Source organism: Trichechus manatus, unplaced genomic scaffold, assembly GCF_000243295.1.
Source record: "Trichechus manatus latirostris isolate Lorelei unplaced genomic scaffold, TriManLat1.0 scaffold00197, whole genome shotgun sequence".
In the NCBI taxonomy this organism is placed as follows: Eukaryota; Metazoa; Chordata; class Mammalia; order Sirenia; family Trichechidae; genus Trichechus; species Trichechus manatus.
The window spans coordinates 2,837,142-2,856,867 of NW_004444133.1; the positions used below are offsets into that span (position 1 = coordinate 2,837,142).

General features: G+C 39.4%; 1 protein-coding gene across 5 annotated transcripts in view; it reads right to left on the reverse strand.

The window, feature by feature from the left end:
• The window catches only part of FYB1 (FYN binding protein 1), a 185,180-nt gene that overhangs the window by 108,337 nt on the left and 57,117 nt on the right, over positions 1-19,726 (reverse strand). For all 5 annotated transcript variants that reach the window (XR_002825836.1, XR_002825837.1, XM_023742012.1 and 2 more), the window contains exon 2: positions 9,172-10,336. Coding sequence is in view for 3 of the 5 variants with exons in the window: in XM_023742012.1 (XP_023597780.1) it covers positions 9,172-10,336 (1,165 nt within the window). In the remaining 2 variants the exon portion in view is untranslated. The remainder of the gene's footprint in view (positions 1-9,171; positions 10,337-19,726) is intronic.

Genomic DNA, 19,726 nt, shown 5'->3' on the forward strand with positions numbered 1-19,726 from the left:
AAAAAAAAAAAAAGAATTATCTATGCGAGATCAAATTGACAACAGCAACTCAAAAGGTTTGATGGGAAGCCTAGGGGACAGTGAGTTGACGATAATGGTGATGGAATAATTTGGAAAAGGACAGTGAGAATAGCACACAACTGGAAGAATGTAGTCGATGTCACTGAACTGTACATGTAGAAACTTTCAAAATGGTGTAACTTTGGCTATGTATATTTTCACCAAAAAAAAGGGTCCTCAAAGTCGAGAAGGGAGAGTGTTGACATGTCATGGGGTTGTTAACCAAGTCATAAAATAATATGTGTACTGACTGTTCAATAAGAAACTATTTTTTCTGTAAACCTTCCTCTAAAGTAATAAAAAAAATTAAAAAAAAAAAAAAGAATACATTTTCATCAAGGCAATGAAGAGCCTTTACTGCTAAATACATATTCTGGAAATCAAAATTTTTTTAATGGTGTTTAAGTGAAAGTTTACAGTTCAAGTCAGTTTCTCGTATAAAAATTTATACACACATTGCTATGTGACCCTAGCTGCTCTCCCTGTAATGTGACAGCACACTCTTCCTTTCCACCCAGGATTTCCTGTGTCCATTCAACCAGCTCCTGTCCCTTTTTGCCTTTCATCTCGCCTCTGGACAGGAGCTGCCCATTTAGTCTCATGTATCTACTTGAGCTAAGAAGCACTCTCTTCACAAGTATCATTTTATGTCCCATAGTCCAGTCTAACTGTTGTCTAAAGAGTTGGCTTTGGGAATGGTTTCAGTTCTGGGATAACGGAGAGTCCAGGGGCCATGTCTTCTGGGGTCAATCCAGTCTCAGTCAGACCATTAAGTCTGGTCTTTTTACTAGAATTTGAGTTCTGCACCCCACTTTTCTCCTGCTCCGTCAGAGACTCTCTGTTGTGTTCTCTGTCAGGGCGGTCATTGGTGGTAGCCAAGCACCATCTAGTTCTTCTGGTCTCAGGCTCATGGAATCTCTGGTTTCTGTGGCCCTTTCTGTCTCTTGGGCTAATATTTTCCTCGTGTCTTTGGTGTTATTCATTCACCTTTGCTCCAGGTGGGTTGGGACCAATTGATGTATGTTAGATGGCCACTCGCTAGCTTTTAAGATCCCGCACGCCACTCTGGAAATCCAATTTTTTTAAAAAGGGTTTTATTTGATTTGGAAATGATTTTAGCAGATTGCATGAAGCAAGGCAGCTACTGCCCATTGAGCAGACTAATCATAACACATATATTTGCCCCAATCTTCCTAGCTAGTTTTTTAAAATTTTATTTTGCTTATGTAAGCACAACTGAAGATAAATCAGCCAAGAAAAAGTTTTATATTTTAAAGGGTGACTTCTTTGATCCAAAAATCAGACATTGTAAAGACTGGCAAGTATTTAATATTTGGTTATTAGAATTTACTTTCTTTTTGCAAATAAATCACAATTTTATTTTAATGTGCTTTACCTGTGTGGGTTGCATGAATATTTCAGGAATTGAACAATGTTAATCAAATTTGGTATGTACTAAATAATATCACATTTCATACTTTGAGGGTAAGTCAGCCATTGTAAAACGAAACAGTTATTTATGTTACAAGTGGCCATATCTTCTCTGATATTGCATAAATGCTACTAAGTTGATATGATGGCAGTAATTAGGCAATTTTTCCACATTTCTGTTACAAGAATAAAGCCAGGTAACCTGCCTAACCACCACCCATCTGTCAGTTTGTCATACTGTGGTGGCTTGCGTGTTGCTATCATGCTGGAAGCTAAGCCACAAATATTTCAAATATCAGCAAGGCCACTCATGGTAGACAGGTTTCAGTGGAGCTTCTAGACTACAACTAGGAAGACTGGCCTGGCAATCTACTCTGTAAATCAGCCAGTGAAAACCCTATGGATCACAACAGAATATTGTCCAATACAGTGCTGGAAGATGAACCCCCTAGGTTGGAAGGCACTGAAAATACAGAGTGGCCACAACAATGAACTTGAGCATACCAGTGACTGAAACGATGCAGCAGGATTGGGCAACGTTTCTTTGTGTTATACATAGGGTCACCATGAGTGGGAGCCAACACGACGGCCACTAACAACGACACAGTTGCCCAATGGATGGTTACTGGTTTCTCAGGAGTTTCAACCTGGAATAGAAGGAAGACCTAGAGGTCTATGGAAAGCTGCTTTCCCAGGGATCAAGGAAGCAAGAGAAATAGATGAGGCTTGAGTTGGAGTTAAATGTAAGAGTGGAGACCTGACATAAAAGTGCACCAGGCCCCTGGAGAATCAAAGTGTAGAACAACATGTTGGGGGTCTTGCTGCCACCTGAAGCTGAACCACGGTGAGCTGAGGAACCTTCCAGTTCCAGTCTGTGCACCAGAGAGCTTTACCACCAGCTTTTCAATCAGGGTTCTGAAATAGCCCCACCGCTGTGAGGAGTTTTGGAGAAAGAGTTCTGGGATCAAACGTATCTGGAGGAGTGCTGCTTTTTATGAACCTTGTTCTCAGATTCCCAGCATACAGCAGCACATTAATGCTTGGAGAAATTCTGCTGGGAAGAAACGTGCTTATGCCCAAATTTCTGAAGTGTATTTTTGCATATTCCTATAATAGCTTTGTCCTCTAATGGCTAGGAGCAACAATTCGGAAAATACTGTCACACACTGATATAAAACAGTTTTCTATATATTCATAGCTAACGAGGTCATTTTAAGAGGGCACATGTAAAAGAAGAATGAATAGAAAGAGGAAGACTATAGTTTCAAGGTCTGTGAAGGAAAATCTTACCCTCTCCCAGAAACGAGTTACTTGCTGGTGAAAACAGCCCAAACAGCTTTTGGTTCAGAACTGATGTAGGCTGAATTAGCTAAAGTGACACAGAAGCATATGAGGAGGGGGTCATGTCACTCCACCTCACATCATTTAAAAAACAAGCAAACGAACCAGTTGCAGTTGAGTTGATTCTGACCCATAGCAACCTCACGTGTGTCAGAGTAGAACTGTGCTCCACAGGATTTTCAACGGCTGATTTTTTGGAAATAGATTGCCAGGCCTTTCTTCCAAGTTTTCTCTTGGTAGATCTCGAACCTTCCACCTTTCAGTTACCGGCCAAACATGTTAATTTAGTTGTTTGCATCACCCAGGAACTCCTCTCACACCATTAGCCCTTTGCCAATACCCTTTGGGACACTGGCTATGTACCTTTAGCTGTCAAGATGCTTAACTGATTGTTCCTACAGTGACTACATGGAAAAATGAGTCTTAGTTTCTTTCCAGCATTAAGAACAGGATCAGAAAAGACGTTGAATTGAATATTACCTAGCAGTTTTTTTTTTTATGAATTCCTACACACAAACTTGTAGTTAGGCCAGGGTTTCTTGACAACACAAACTTAGCTGGTGAGGCATACACATTGATATTTGAGAAGAAATCCTTTAATTACTAGCCCAGGAACCAAGAGGAACCAAGGAAAGCTTAGTCAGGAAACATTTAGATATTTTGGAGTTTGTAAAGTTTGGGCTTTTGTAGCCTTAAAGGGTTCTGGAAAAAAACAAAGTGACTAGCTCCCTGTTCAGCTCAACAACATGTTATTTTCAAGCTTACGGTTTACAAGTAAGTGAACTATAGAGATCTGCAACACAGACCCTGTGTATATTATTAATTATGCATCTAAGCTCTATTCAATTGAGTGCAAGTCTATTGGACAGGGATTATCTAATCTGTTAAAGTCATTGCTAAATTATAGAGAGCGTTAGTACAAAATTGTGATTAAATTGACTTTTATGGCAGGGCAAACCTGAGAAATGAATAGGGATTTATATTATTCCTGTGCTTCAAATGATATAATGAGAAGGAAACTGGTCTCTGTCTTTGTGGAACTTATAATGGTATTTGTAATTAAACAACAACAAAACATGTTTCAACCAAAAGATAGAGAAAGGGAGAGGAATGAGGCTGTTTTGGGTTTCTCTTATGCTTGATTTATTATCTGGTGACAGCCTATACTTCAGGACAAGTGGAATTAGAGATCCATAAGGATCAGCCCAGGCTTAGACACATTGTGGCTCTGAGCAAGTTACCTAACCTCTCAGTCAGTGGGAGGTGACAAATTTGTAGGCAACCACTATCTAGTGCCACCTGGACATCACCTAGTACCCTCTACCCTCTTTGTGTTGTGAAGGGGGAGGGAAAGTAGATATAGTTTCCAGGTACCTCTGGTGGCAACTATTTCTTCAGGCATTGTTTAACTCTTTGCCATAATTTCACATATATCACTAATAAATTTACTTATTACAAGTAGGATGTATGTCAAATGCAGATTGATTACTCCTAGAATAATTTTCGTAATATAAAATAATGAAAAAATTATGAGGCTGGGAATGAAGTTTTAATACTAATAAAAAGAATACAATTATAGACCAAACCCCAAAACCAAACCCATTGCTATTGAGTTGATTTTGACTCACAGAGATCAGCTGCTAGCCAAGAGGTTGGCAGTTCCAATCCACCAGCTGCTCCTTGGAAACCCTACGGTGCAGTTCTACTCTTTCCTATAGGGTCACTATGAGTCAGAACAGACTCCATGGCAATGGGTAAAATTATATACAGTGTTCACTTACTTACTTTCACTATATCCCAGATACTGTGTTAAACACTTTAAATATCTTATTATCTTAGAACACACCTGTGAAATAAGTGGCATTATCTTCACTTCTTTCAAATAAAGAAAACTTAGATGGAAAAGATAAAGCAATTTGTCTAAGGTTACACAGCTGATAAATAAATGAGTGGAGCTCAAAACCCAGGTCTAATGATTCTGAAGTCCACATTATATAGCAAAAAACTCCCATATTAGCCCCTGCTCTATTAGTAACTGTTATGTTGCCCTCCATGCTCCGCACCTTGGTTTAAAATGGGATCATTAAAACTACCCTACCTACTTCATGGGATATTGTGAGAATTAAGTGAAATAACATCTACTAGAGTGCTTTGAAAAACATTAAAATTGTGTGTGTATGCATTTGTAATGATACACACATATATATTCAATATAAATGCATTCTACACACAGAGAGAATGAACATATGCAAACGTATATATTATATTGAGGCAGAATGATAAATGGAGAAAGTAGTGAACTTGGAATCTGAAGACATAGGATTGAATCTCAAGCATATAACTTTGGGTAAGTTACATCTCTGAACCTCAAAACCCTCACTTGCAAAATGAGGGAGATGATTACACTTAATGACCATTAAAGTACCTTTCCCTTCTAAAGATCCTATATACTAAACACCCATATATTTACAAATATATATATTTAGTAAGTTGCCACTCAGGATAAATAATAGAATCTCAGAATTTTTTGTTTTGCTACACTAAAATTTACTTCTTTGCCAACTATTCAACCTGCTATCCAGCTACCATGTAACATGAATATATAGTTTCAATTTTGGTATATTTTAAACCTTCCTAAATTTCTTAATACTTCTAGCATGATTTAGGAAAAATGGCAATGAAGGAATTAGGGCTCAACAGATGCATCTGTATTCAGAAAACAAATGCTTATTTTATGACCTACAAGTAGGACCCGATTTATGACGTATCTGAGTTACGATGAAGTGCAAAGAGGTATTTGACTTACACCGGAACCGATTTACAACGGAGTTGCTGGAACGGAATCCTGTCATAAATCGAGTACTACCTGTATATACATGGCTATTCTCTGCAACATTATTTCTGATAGCAAAAGTTTGGAAACATACAAACTGTTAAATCAATTAGGCTAGCCATCCATGTATCAGAATACTACACGATTATAAAAAACAATCAGTTGAGCTTTATTAAAATGTAGAAAGATATCCAAGATTTATTTTGAAAAGAAAAAAGCCAGGATCACAGCATTGAAATGCAATTTGCTACCACAGTGGTTAAGAGCTACTGTTGCTAACCAAAAGGTCAGCAGTTCCAATTCACCAGCTGCTCCTTGGAAAATGTATGGGGCAGCTCTACTTTGTCCTATAGGGTTGCTATGAGTCAAAATCGAATGGATGGCAATGGTTTTCTTGTGTGTGTGTGTGCTTACAAAAGTGGGGAGATTAGGATCTACATTCATATTTTCATGGGTAAGCATAAAGAAACATTAGACGGACATATAAGAAATTATGAAGAATGGTTTCTGTGGGGCAGAGGCTTGGAAGCCCAAGCAAATGGCAAAGTCTAAAAGGACTTTCACGGTATACCATTTTATGCTACCTGTTTTTTGAACCAGAATGTAAATTTCTATTAAAAAAAAGTTTTTGTTGCTGTTGTTGTTGTTTGTTTGTTTTATGTGAATGCTTTAAAGGGTTGCTATTCAGAACTTAAAGGTCTGAATCAGATTGCTCTATTCTGACACCAAACTGAGGTCAATTTAAATTTAGAGGGATGGTGTTTTGATTTATGGAGGAGGTAGATGAAGAGGAGAATGGGGCTCATTTTGGAACATTATATATCATTAAAGATCAGAGTTTGGGGGGTACATTGATGAGAAGATTTAGAATCTAAATTCAACAGCACCTGAGTGGGTGCTGACTAAGGGAAGCACATCAGGAGGAGGGACAATGTTGCAGAAGAGAAGGAGAAGGACTGAACTGGGTTGCCCAAAAACATACATTGAAGTCTTTTCCCCTGCTACCTGTGAAAAGGGACCTTGTTTGGAAATAGGGTCCCTGAAGATGTTATCAGTTAACATGGGGCCATGCTGAAGTGTCTGTGGGGGGGGGTTTCTTAATCCAACAAGAGTGGTGTCCTTATAAAAAGAAGAGAAGAGACACAGAGACAGACATAGACGAAAGACAGTCATGTGAAGATGGGCAGAGATTGGAGTTACATATTACAAGCCAAGGTATACCTGGGGATACCAGAAGCTGGGAGAAATGAGAAAAGATCTTCCCCTAGAGCTTTCTGAAAAAGCATGACTTCCAGCCTCCAGAACTGTGAGCCTAGAGTTTTAACTATCCAGTTTGTGGCACTTTGTTATGGCTGCCCTAGGAAACTAATACAGAGTGCAAGGATAAACTTTGCCTACTTTGTAATTTTGCCTGGGTCCCTTGTTGCTTTACTGCCTTGAAAATCAGCTCAATACTGATGTTGCTGGGCCTGCCTTGGTGGCCACTGTTCAGAGCCAGAAACAGGACTTCATTAGCACTCATTCAAATGTGTGACTTCAGACAACAGTTACTAACACCAAGCCTGGATGTTAAGTGGAGGACATGGAAGAAAGCTTCCAAGGATTTCTGCTTAACAGGAGAATGCTTCCCCCGGCATGAAGTTACAGCCATAAAATGAAGTTATGATAGCTAATTTTTGTCTGAGGTACAGAAGAAATACATTTTAGAAGGTCTCATAAGAATAACAGTTTTGAGTTATGAGCCAGAAATGAAACAAGAAGATGACAGATGAGGAGGAGACACCATGTGTAACGAGGTTGAATCTTTCTGGAAGATGAATCATCACAGAGTCATTCCTAACTTGTTTTCCACATGATAGAACCAATGGAGGATTTGATCACTCATCTGTTTATCAACACAGAAATAATACTGATCTTAGGAAAATAAACAAAACCCCCACAACTGTTAGGCCTAGAATTGCTTTGTTGTTAGTTGCCATGGAGTCGGCTCCCACTCATGGAGATGCCATGAATGAAATGTTGCTGGGTCCTGCATCATCTGCTTTAATTAGACCATAATTTTGTAAGGGGAAGAAATGCCTCATAGTAGTATGGTTACTGGTAAGCATCCTCTTTTCCCTACAATAAGTAACAGTTGCATATCATTTGCCCAAAATGTTAACCATTCAGGGCATGACTGAGCTTGCATCTCTTATCACTAATAGTTACAAAGCTTTACCAAATCATTCAGTGTTGAATAATACCACATGGCGTAGTATTGTGGCAACGTGTCTGGTAGCACATTTAACTATTTACCCAGAAGGAGAATAAGTCTGACTTATTTTCCTGGCTATTTGCTACTTTATGAACCAGAAAAGATCAAAAAACTTTACACTGAGAAATAGAAAACAGCTTAAATATGCAACAGAAAATGCCTTTTCACAAGAGTCCTGTTTGTCTCTTATTTGAATATTGGGTCTTCGGAAATGTATGATGAATTGTGTGAAAAATTAAAATCACTGACAGGAAGGTTTCTTAACCTCAGCACTACTAACATTTTGGGTCAGATAATTCTTTGTAATGGGATAATTCCTATGCTTTGTGGGATGTTTAGCAACATCCCTGGCCTCTACCTACTATATGCCAGTAGAACTCTCCAGCTGTAACAATAAAAAATGCCTCCAGACAGAAAAATGTAGAACAAAATTCTAACTCACAAAAAAAGACCAGACTTACTGGCCTGACAAGAGACTGGAGAAGCCCCGACATTATGCCCCCCAGATACCCTTTTACTTTAGTAATGAAGTCACTCCTGTGATTCACCCTTCAGCCAAAGATTGGACAGGCGCATAAAACAAAACAAGACTAAAGCAGCACACCAGCCGAGGGACAAGGACTAGAAGGCAGGAGGGGACAGGAAAGCTGGTAATAGGGAACCCATGGTCAAGAAGGGAGAGTGTTGACATATTGTAGGGTTGGTAACCAATACCACAAAACAATATGTGTACTAATTTTTTAATGAGAAGCTAGTTTGTTCTGGAAACCTTCATCTAAAGTACAATATAAAAAAAAAAAAAAATGCCTCCAGACATTCTTACATGTCCCTTGGGGGAAGGAGTAAACTTGCCCCCGGTAGATAACTTCTTACTGAGAGGTTTGCTCACCTTTCTGTGTAACTCTTTGTAGTAGTAACATACTTCAATCACATTCAATAGAAATGACACCCAAGTAAGGAAGAAAATTAAATGTTGGTCATTAAGCAAAATCATTTATCAATCAAATGGATGTATCTCCCCTAGAAACCAGCCTCCGAGGGCATTTTCTCATAGAATGCCTACATGGAATTAAGGCCTCCTACCTTCTCAGACCTCCCACACCAAAGAAAAATAAACGCCAAACAAAATTCGTCACATACGCATGAGTACCAGTTATGGAATCATTCCTTGTCAATTTCTTCCCTCTGGAAGTTAAAACATTCTCTTCTATGGAAAGAAACATACTAAATGGAAAACAAGACAAGAACTCACCATTTCCAGAAGCGGTTTTTCGGTATTTCGTCAGGTCAACATTTGGTGGTCTGCTGGGTTTTGGTGGAGGGGGGCCCAAGGTAAATAAGGGAGGCAATGGCTTCTGCTTGGGGATGGCTGGATTCTTGTCTCCCTTTTCCTTCTCTTGACTTTGGGCCCATGGCCCTCCCACTGTCAGCTTAGAAGATGCCTTAGGGAACTTCGCAGGTGGAGCCCCGGAGGCCGACTCCTCCTGATTCATTTTGCTCAGGAAGATGTTCTTGGCAGCATCTATTTTCCTCTCTTCTTTTTTTCCTTCAGCATTTTTGGAGAGGCTGGGAGACCCTCTACTTGCTGCTGGTTTCAGAACCACTCCAGGGAAAGGTGAACTTGATGTATTACCTCCTTGGTCTTTATTCTCTGGGTCTTCCCTTGCTGGTTTTAAAGGGCCAGGTTTAGATTTGGCTCCTAGGGGAGCTGGGGGTCCTTTCTGTGGAGACACATTCTTAGTGAGGCTCTCATCTTCATGGGAGGCATCAGTACTCAGGGACGGCTTCTGGCCAAAGGCAGGTTTGGGGAAGAGGGGTTTGGGGTCATGATCTTGAGAGGCAGATATAAACTTGCCTTTAACCCCAGCTAACTTTGGGAAAACTTGCTTCTGTTCATTTTCCTGGGCTGGAGGATTAGACCTGGGCTTTGGGCCTGGTGGCTTTAAGTCATTGTCTTGGTTTACGCTATGAAGCGTTGGCTTATTCCCAGGAGGCCGGGGAAACACAGGTTTAGAATCTTCTTTGGGCAAGTTGATAGGCTTGGGGCCTACAGGTTTCAGAACTCCCACTTTCGCCTCAGGGTCTCTGTTCGACGAGTTTGCCAGCGTCCCAAATCTTTGGTTGACTCCAGGAGTAGGCTTTGGAAATGGGGGTTTGGGCTCCTTGTCAGGCTTTTCCTCAGACGAAGGTTTCACTCCCAAAGGTGGCTTTGGGGACCCAAATTTAGGCACGTTGCTGGGTCCTGCAGGAGGGCTGGCGTTGCCTTGGTTGTTGAATAAATTCATTTTTGCTTGTATTCCTGAAGGTGAGTTTTGCCCTGTGACTTTGAAGGGTCGACTGTTGACTGAGACCTCCTCTGTGGGGTTGCCCCCTGTGTTAAACTTCGCCATGAGAGACTTCACATCTGCTCTTCCAGCCTACAAGCACAGGGAACAAAAACTAGCTGAGAGACAGAAGTCTCACTTGCATAGTTTAAAGTACTATACTTTAAAGGGTTTCCTGGTTTGAGGCCTGCAACGCTGCCGATTGGTTAGTGAGATATTGTAACACTTATCTTCCTCTATGGCAAAATGAGTTGAGAGAATTTCTTGAAGGGGGAGGGCTATTTTTGTGCATATACTTTTTCTTTTGGTAGTCTTTGACTTGTTTATTTTTGCTTAAGTAACAACTTACCTTTTGCCTTTGCTCTCACTGTTTCTCTAGCGATTGTGTTGGATTTACTCTAACTTGATATATATTTTTTTTACTTGAAAAATGTGGAAGTGACTAACGAACAACTTCTTCCATGTATTACAATTGAGACTCTTAAATAGAAACTACATTTAAAAAAAAAAAAAGTAAGCTCTGCTGACGTTTAGGTTGGATACATTAGACATCAGGCCTGGTTTAACACCTCTCTCTGCAGTTTGCAAGAGCTTTCTTAATCCCATCCACATTTAAAGTCTGTTTGCCAACAGGGAGATGTGGCAGGAAAACACGCTTGTTTTTGTAAGTACGGTGAAACCTGTGAGAGCTAGAAGTCTATAGGACTGCCTTGTTTTTCTGGGGCTTGGAAGTCTTCCACCTTTAACAGGGTGCAGTCTTAGTACTTTTCTATTGCTCTGTATTAGTGGAAAATACTTGAGTTTTCCTTCTCTGACAGGTTTCTGCCTTACACAGGTTCTGGCTTTCACAGGTTTTACTTTAATAAAATGGGTTTTCCTACTTGTTTTATAACTGTGTAGTACACTGATTCAGCTGTATCTAGACTTAGCCAGGAGAGTGTGTTCACTTGTAGAATTGGTCCTTTTCAGAGGGTGTGGTCTGGAGGTACACAAGGAAGGTAAGAGGAAGCAGCAGGGTCTGGCTGGAAACCCCATTTCCGGACCTCTCTCTTCACCAGTCTTGTTGCTTCTATAATGACATTTAGGATATCACTCTTTCTCAGAGGCCCTGCTCCCAAATTTATGTACTTTTGTCTAGGATTAAGGTACTATGTGGTCAATGATTAAAGCAAAGATGAGAAGATAAAGGGACAGGGAAACTAGAGTACTAGAGACAGAACAACCAGAACACAGTTAAAGAGAATGCTGACACATTGTGGACAATGAAACTAAAGTCAACGAACAATCGATACAGAAATTGTCAAATGGGAACCTAATTTGCTGTGCAAAGTTTCACTGAAAACACAATAAAATATTATTTTAAAATATTATGAAGCAAAGATAGCAGGTAGTCACCTCTGTGAATAAAGTCTCATTTAATCTGGGAGAATTAAAGGTATGTTTGTTATTCTTCTAAAAAAGGAAAAAAGGTGTTGAAGTTTTCTAGTTCTTCTCGAAATGCTTAAAAATCTAAGACTTAAAAAAAAAAAAAAATCACTGAACATGCACATGTGGGCACGACAATTTCCTTTCTTCGTGCTTAAAATTTACCTAGAAAGTGTTTCCCTACTTCCCACTCTCACCTATCCCTGCCACACATCCAGACACAGTTCATCTTTCAGGGCCTCACTCAAATTGCACAAAACCAGATCCTGTCAAGTAGCTATAGTCGCTCCCTCCTCTGGACTCATGCAGCACTTCAGGCACTTCACACCCTCTTATGCTATTTCCTCTCATAATAAGAAGAACCACCATCTAGTATGTAAATATGTGTGCTTAATTCTGCATCATGCACATAATCATGCACCATCCCATTCCATTCCTATAGCAATTGTAAGAGGATGATGGCACTATGAAACTCCATTTCATAGGAAAGAAAACTGAGGGTGAAATTGTAAGGATGTCATGGAAAGAACATGGGAACTTGATTTAAATCCTAGTTTATTAGAGGGGCCTCAGTTGCATAATCTGTAAAATGGGAATAAGAACCCACTGGACTCTCATGTATATTAGAGACAGAATTTGTAGGGTGCCTGCCTGGCCCACAGCATAGGCTTAATAAATAGAAGCTCTTATTATTGGAAATGTTATGTCATGTATTCAAGGGCTCACAGTAGCAAGCACAGGGATGCAAACTAAGGTCTGTCTATGGCTCCCAAGTTCAGAAACTATGTCTTCTTCCCCTTTGTACCCCCAAAGCACCTAGACCAGGGCCTTGCACCCTCTGGAGCCCAATACATGAGGAATGAAGGTTGGCATTGAGCTAGATACTGCACATAGTGATTTTTAAAAGAAACGGCAATCCCAGGAGTTTCTCTCCACACCAAACTACAGTGTGTGTGTGTTTGCCGGGGGTGGGGGTGGGGGGTGGGGGGCAGGCAGCAGGAGAAAACCAGATGAGAGCACCATTTTCCAGCTTGAATTTTGTACCTTTAATTTCCTACCCTATATCTGAATCACCGAAAACACCTTGTTTTCCACCTTATCTCCCTTTACCACTTTTCTATCCTCACGTTTTCTTCAAATCCTCAGGCAATTCCTGAAGGTGGTTGGCAAAAACACAACAGAACGAGGGGGAGTTGTTGAACATGATTTTCTCCAAGTGATCAAATTCTTAAATTACAATCTTAAACGTTACATCCTAATCTTAAATGAGTCTAAATGGAACGAACGTACCACTGGATAACATAATAGAGTTATTATGTTTGAGTTTGATTTATCCACACTCCAAAACTTTTCACTGGATATTGAAAGATAAGGAAAGAAAGAGTAAAAAGTTCCTGTGTAAGTCACATTAAAAAAACAGTTAAAAGCCCCAGAATTTACTAATCTGTCTGGCAAATCAATAGCCTGAACTTCTACAATGATCTAATCTTATATTGACTTATCTTAATAGGTTTGATCATCATCATTAATAAATTTATTAGACTGAAATTTTCAACATCCAGACCTGCTATTAATCTTTAACAACAGCCAGATTTCTTTCTTAATGATAATGATTTTGTTGTTGTTATTAGGTACTGCTGAGTTGGTTACAACTCATAGTGACCTTACATACAAGAGAATGAAACACTGCCTGGTCCTGCGCCATCCTCACAATCGATGCCATTTTTGAGCCCATTGTTGCAGCCACTGTATCAATCTATCTTGTTGAAGGACTTTCTCTTTTTTGCTGATGCCTCTACTTTACCAACCATGGTGTCCTTCTTCAGGGACTGGTACCTCCTAATACCATGTCCAAAGTACATGAGATGATGTCTTGCCATCCTTGCTTCTAAGGAGCATTCTGGCTGTACTTCTTCCAAGACAGATTTGTTCAGTCTTCTGGCAGTCCATGGTATATTCAATATTCTTCACCAACACCACAATTCAAAGGCATCAATTCTTCTTCAGTCTTCCTTTTTCATTGTACAGCTTTTGTGTGAATATGAGGCGATTGAAAATACTATGGCTTGGGTCAGGCACACCTTAGTCCTCAAAGTGACATCTTCACTTTTTAACACTTTAAAGAGGTCTTTTGCAGCAGATTTGCCCAATGCAATATGACCTTTGATTTCTTGATTGTTGCTTCCATGGGTGTTGATTGTGGATCCAAGTAAGATGAAATCCTTGACAATTTCAATCTTTTCTCCATTGATCATAATGTTGCTTATTTGTCCAGTTTTGAGGATTTTTGTTTTCTTTATGTTGAAATGTAATTCATACTGAAGGCTGTAGTCTTCATTAATCTTCATCAACAAGCTCTTTAAGTTCTGTTTGCTTTCAGCAAGCAAGGTTGTATCATCTGCATATTGCAGGTTGTTAATGAGTCTTCCTCCAAGCATGATGTCATGTTCTTCTTCATATAGTCCGGCTTCTCGGGTGATTTGCTCAGCATACAGATTGAGTAAGTATGGTGAAAGACTACAACCCTGACACACACATTTCCTGATTTTTAAGCCTGCAGTATCCCCTTGTTCTGTTTGAACAACTGCCTCTTGGTCTATGTACAGGTTCCACATGAGCAAAATTAAATGTTTTGGAATTCCCATTATTCGCAATGTTATCCACAATTTCTTATGATCCACACAGGTAAACACAAGTAAACACTTTTCTAGTATTCTCAGTTTTCAGCTAAGATCCATCTGACATCAGTAATGATATCCCTTGTTCCACGTCCTCTTCTGAATCCAGCTTGAATTTCTGACAGTTCCCTGTTGAGGTACTGCTGTAACCATTTTTGAATTATCTTCAGCAAAATTTTACTTGCATGTGATATTAATGATATTGTTAGATAATTTTCCACATTTCATTGGATCACATATCTTTGAAATGGGCACAAATATGGATCTTTTCCAGTCAGTTGGCCAGGTAGTTGTCTTCCAAACCACTCATCTGCCAGTTTGTCGTACTGTGGTTGCTTGCATGTAGCTGTGGTGCTGACAGCTATGCCACCAGTATTGCAAATACCTGCAGGGTCATCCATGGTAGACAGGTTTCAGCAGATCTTGTAGACTAAGACAGACTAGGAAGAAGGACCTGGCAATCTACTTCTAAAAAAAAATTGGCCAATGAAAACCTTATGAATAGCAGCAGAACATTGATTGATATAGTGCCGGAAGATGAGTCCCTCAGGTTGGAAGGCACTCAAAATACGACTAAGGAAGAGCTGTCTCCTCAAAGTAGAGTCAACTTTGCTGACGTGGTACAACTCAAAATGAGAAAAAAACATCTACAAGCATTCACTAATAATTGGAACATGGAATGTACGAAGTATGAATCTAGAAAAATTGGAAGTTGTCAAAAATGAAATGGAATGCATAAACATCCATATCCTAGGCATTACTGAGTTGAAATGGACTGGTATCGGCACCTTGAATTGGACAATCATATGGTAAGGAAGACCGAAAAAGAATTGACACCTTTGAATTGCAGTGTTGGCGAAGAATATTGAATATACCATGGACTGCCAAAAGAATGAACAAATCTGTCTTGGAAGAAGTACAACAAGAATGCTCCTTAGAAGCAAGGATGGTGAGACTATGTCTCACATACTTTGGACATGTTATCAGGAGGAATCAGTTCCTGGAGAAGGACTTCAAGCTTGGTAAAGTAGAGGCATCAGCGAAAAGAGGAAGACCCTCAATGAGATAGATTGACACACTGGCTGCAACAATGGACTCAAGCATAACAATGATTGTGAGGATGGCGCAGGACCAGGCAGTGTTTTGTTCTGTTGTACACAGGGTTGCTATGAGTCAGAACCAACTCAACTGTACCTAACAACAACAACAACACGGTCTACTATGCAGGGAATGACAAATTGAAGAGGAATGGTGCCGCATTCATCGTCAAAAAAGAAAATTTCAAGATCTAGCCTGAATTACCATGCTGTCAGCGGTAGGATAATATCCATACACTTGCAAGGAAAACCAGTTAAGATTATTATTCAGATTTACACACCTACCACTAATGCCAAAGATGAAAAAAATTAAAGATTTTTACCAACTTCTGCAGTCTAAAATTGATCAAACAAGCAATCGAGATGCATTGATAATTACTGGTGATTGGAATGCGAAAGTTGGAACAAAGGACTGGTAGTTGCAAAATATGGCCTTGGTAATAGAAGTGATGCTAGAGATCACATAACAGAATTTTGCAAGACCAAAGAACTATTCACTGGAAATACGTTATTTCAACAACATAAATGACGACCATATATGTGGACCTCACCAGATAGAATACACAGGAATCAAATTAACTACATCTGTGGAAAGAGATGATAGAGGAGTTCAGTATCATGAGTCAGAACAAGGCCAAGGACCTACTGTGGAACACACCACCAATTGCTCATATGCAAATTCAAACTGAAGCTGAAGAAAATTAAAGCAAGTCCATGAGAGCCAGAGTACAACCTTGAGTATATCCCACCTGAATTTAGAGACTATCTCAAGAATAGATTTGACGCATTAATGACTGAAGACCAGATGAGCTGTGGGAGGACATTAAGGACATCATATATAAAAAAAGCAAAAAGTCATTAAAAAGACAAGAAGGAAAAGACCAAAATGGATGTCTGAAGAGACTCTGATGATAATGATAGAAAGATAAATATCATAAAAAACAATTGGCATTCTCCTATGCTGATTTCACTGTAGACTGAATCCATTTTATTCTCTAGGGCTCTTTTACTTTAAAAGAGAAGTGAGGGAGGGAGTAATGTATCCATGTATAGCAGAGAAAAATGTAAGTCTACTCCAACCCCTGAACCTAGTCTTCCAGTTCTAGGATGACCATATCTCCTGCTTACCCAGGATAGTATGAGTTTATGCCTGTTGTTCTGGAATAATTATTAATAATGCTCCCTTTTGTCTCAAAATTGACCTGCAGGAAATCATAAATTATACGGTGACCTTACCCAGTTCCCCTCTCGAGAGGCAACCACTGATATCAGTTTCTTATATATAGCTAAACTGTGTATATGCAGATATGTCTGTGTCCTTTATACATAAATGGAAACCCCTGATCTGCTCCTTGCTTTTTTCCAGGACTGATATTCAGTTGACACACACCAGAAAAGTCCAATGTACGGTCAATGACCATTCTGATGGTTGGTACCTGTGCAATTACGGTTGTTAAATATTTTCCGTATTAACTCTGCTTTTCTCCCTTGGCGATTGATCCGTATTGGTGCATATCAATTTTCAGGACCTGTTTTAGATTGGACTTCTATTTATTCTTAAGAAGTATTTCATCATCTGGAAGACCTCAGATTTTAGGACTATTTTTGGATATATCAAACAAAATATTTCATCGCAAATTCGTTGAAATTTTTCTTTCCAAGTGACTTGAAGCAATTTATTATTTCCACCTGTTATGTATCTACATATTGCTTAGTCCAAACTATTCGCAGATGTTGCTCTATGATCATACAGATGTAGTTGTAGAAATTCTTTTGATATCAGTCAATCCCTTTAGTGCCCATGTTTTTTCTTTCCTTAGAATTATGTATCTACACTGGTATAAACTTATCACATTTGCCATAGCCCCTGGGAAGATGTCTGTCAGCAAAAATGCTTCGGCTACATCCTTTGAATTTCCAGTTAACAATCACAGGTTCCAGAAAGTCTTTTTACTTTCAGCAATTTACATAAAAAGAATGAACCAAGTCCACAAATAAATAAAGGCTGAGATGGCATTAAGGACAGGCATCAAGAAACTGCACACTTAAATGTTTCCTTTTATAGCCAGCTAGCCTACATATTTTCATATGGAAAATTAAAACTACCCTATCTCTGTTATTGGGAACAGCGTTTTAAAAAAATTACAGTATTTATAATTCTTAATATCCCTTGGATATTAAGCTAATCCAGTGGTTCTCAACTGGGGACACTCAGCAATGTCTGGAGACACTTTTGATTGTCATAGCAGATGACGGGTGCTACTGGCATCTAGTGGGTAGAGGTCAGGGATGCTGCTAAGCATCCTACAGTGCACAGGTCAGCTCCACAACAAAGAATTATGTGGTTCAAAACGTCAACAGTGCCAAGGCTGAGAATTCCTGAGCTATTCCTATTGCTCTTGTATTGTTGAAAATATCTTTCCAGAGGTCTCCTTTTAATTTTTTTTAAATAATAGAGTATACTCTGAAACCCACAAATAACTGTCTAGAAACTAAACAATACAAAAAGGCTATCATTAGAGATTGTTTTAAAAGTTACTTGTCTTTGAAAGTCTTACCCTTAGTACGTCTTGTAAAGCACAAAAAAATAAAGCACTCATAAGTCGCGGATAACTAATGAATGTAGAATAAATTTTGCAATAAAGCAAGGGGAGAATGAACCACCCCTGTGAATGCTGTTATTCTTCCCTGGATAGAGCTCACGGAAAAAGAGAATAAAATAACTTCACTTGATTGTAAGTAATGTTTTTAATCATGAGGGAGGCAATAATTTACCCAGACTAGTTCCTTTTTTAAAAATACATTGATTAATTTTACCTTTGTGAGTTTTCTTTTGTACTGTTATATCAAGGTAACACACTATTCTTCTTGTTGTTGGGTGTCATTGAGTCAATCTTTGATGCCTGGTGACAACATATGATAGAGTAGAATTACCCGATAGGGTTTCCTAGGCTGTAATCTTTATGTGTGGTGCAGTGGTTAAGAGTTCAGCTGCTAACCAAAGGGTTAGCGTTTCGAATCCACCAGATGCTCCATGGGAGAAATATGTGGCAGTTTGCTTCTGTAAAGATTTACAGCCTTGGAAACCTTATGGGGCAGTTCTACTCTGTCCTATAGGGTTGCTATGATTTGGAACAGATTCCATGGCAATGGCTTTGGTTTTTGGTTTGGAATCTTTATGGGAGCAGATCACCTGGTCTTTCTCCTGTGGAGTCACTAGGTGGATTTGAATCGCCAACTGTTTGGTTAGCAGCCAAGTGCTTAACTGTTGCACCACAAGGACTCAATTTGTCGTTGTTGTCAGGAGCTGTCGAGTAGGTTCTGACTCGTATTGATCCTGTGTACAACAGAACGAAACACTGTCTGGTCCTGCAGCATTCTCACAATCATGGTTACGCTTGAGCCCATTGTTGTTGCCACTGTGTCAATGCATCTCATTGAGGGTCTTCCTCTTTTTCGCTGCCACCTCTACTTTACCAAGCATGATGTCCTTCTCCAGGGACTGATCCCTCCTGGTAATGTGTCCAAAGTATGAGACGAAGTCTTGCCATCCTTGCTTCTAAGGAGTATTCTTGCTATACTTCTTCTAAGACAGATTTGTTTGTTCTTTTGGCAGACCATGGTATATTCAATATTCTTCCCCAATACCATAATTCAAAGGTGTCAATTCTTCTTCTGTCTTCCTTATTCATTGTCCAACTTCCACATGCATATGAGGCAATTGAAAACACCATGGCTTGGGTCAGGTGCACCTTAGTCTTCAAGGTGACATCTTTCCTTTTTAACACTTTAAAGAGATCTTTTGCAGCAATTTGCCCAATGCAATGCATCTTTTGATTTCTTGACTGCTGCTTCCATGGGTGTTGATTATGGATCCAAGTAAAATGAAATCCTTGACAACTTCAGTCTTTTCTCTGTTTATCATGATGTTGCTTATTGGTCCAGTTGTGAGGGTTTTTGTTTTCTTTATGTTGAGGTGTAATCCATACTGAAGGCTATATAGTCTTTGATCTTCATCAGTAAGTGCTTCAAGTCCTCTTCACTTTCAGTAAGCAAGGTTGTGTCACCTGCATAATGCATGTTGTTAGTGAGTCTTCCTTCAATCCTGAAGCCCTGTTCTTCTTCATAGAGTCCAGCTTCTGGTATAATTTGCTGAGCATACAGATTGAATAGGTATGGTGAAAAGATAGAACGCTGACACACACTTCTCCTGACTTTAAACGACACAGTAGCCCCTTGTTCTGTTCGAACAACTGCCTCTTGATCTATGTACAGGTTCCTCA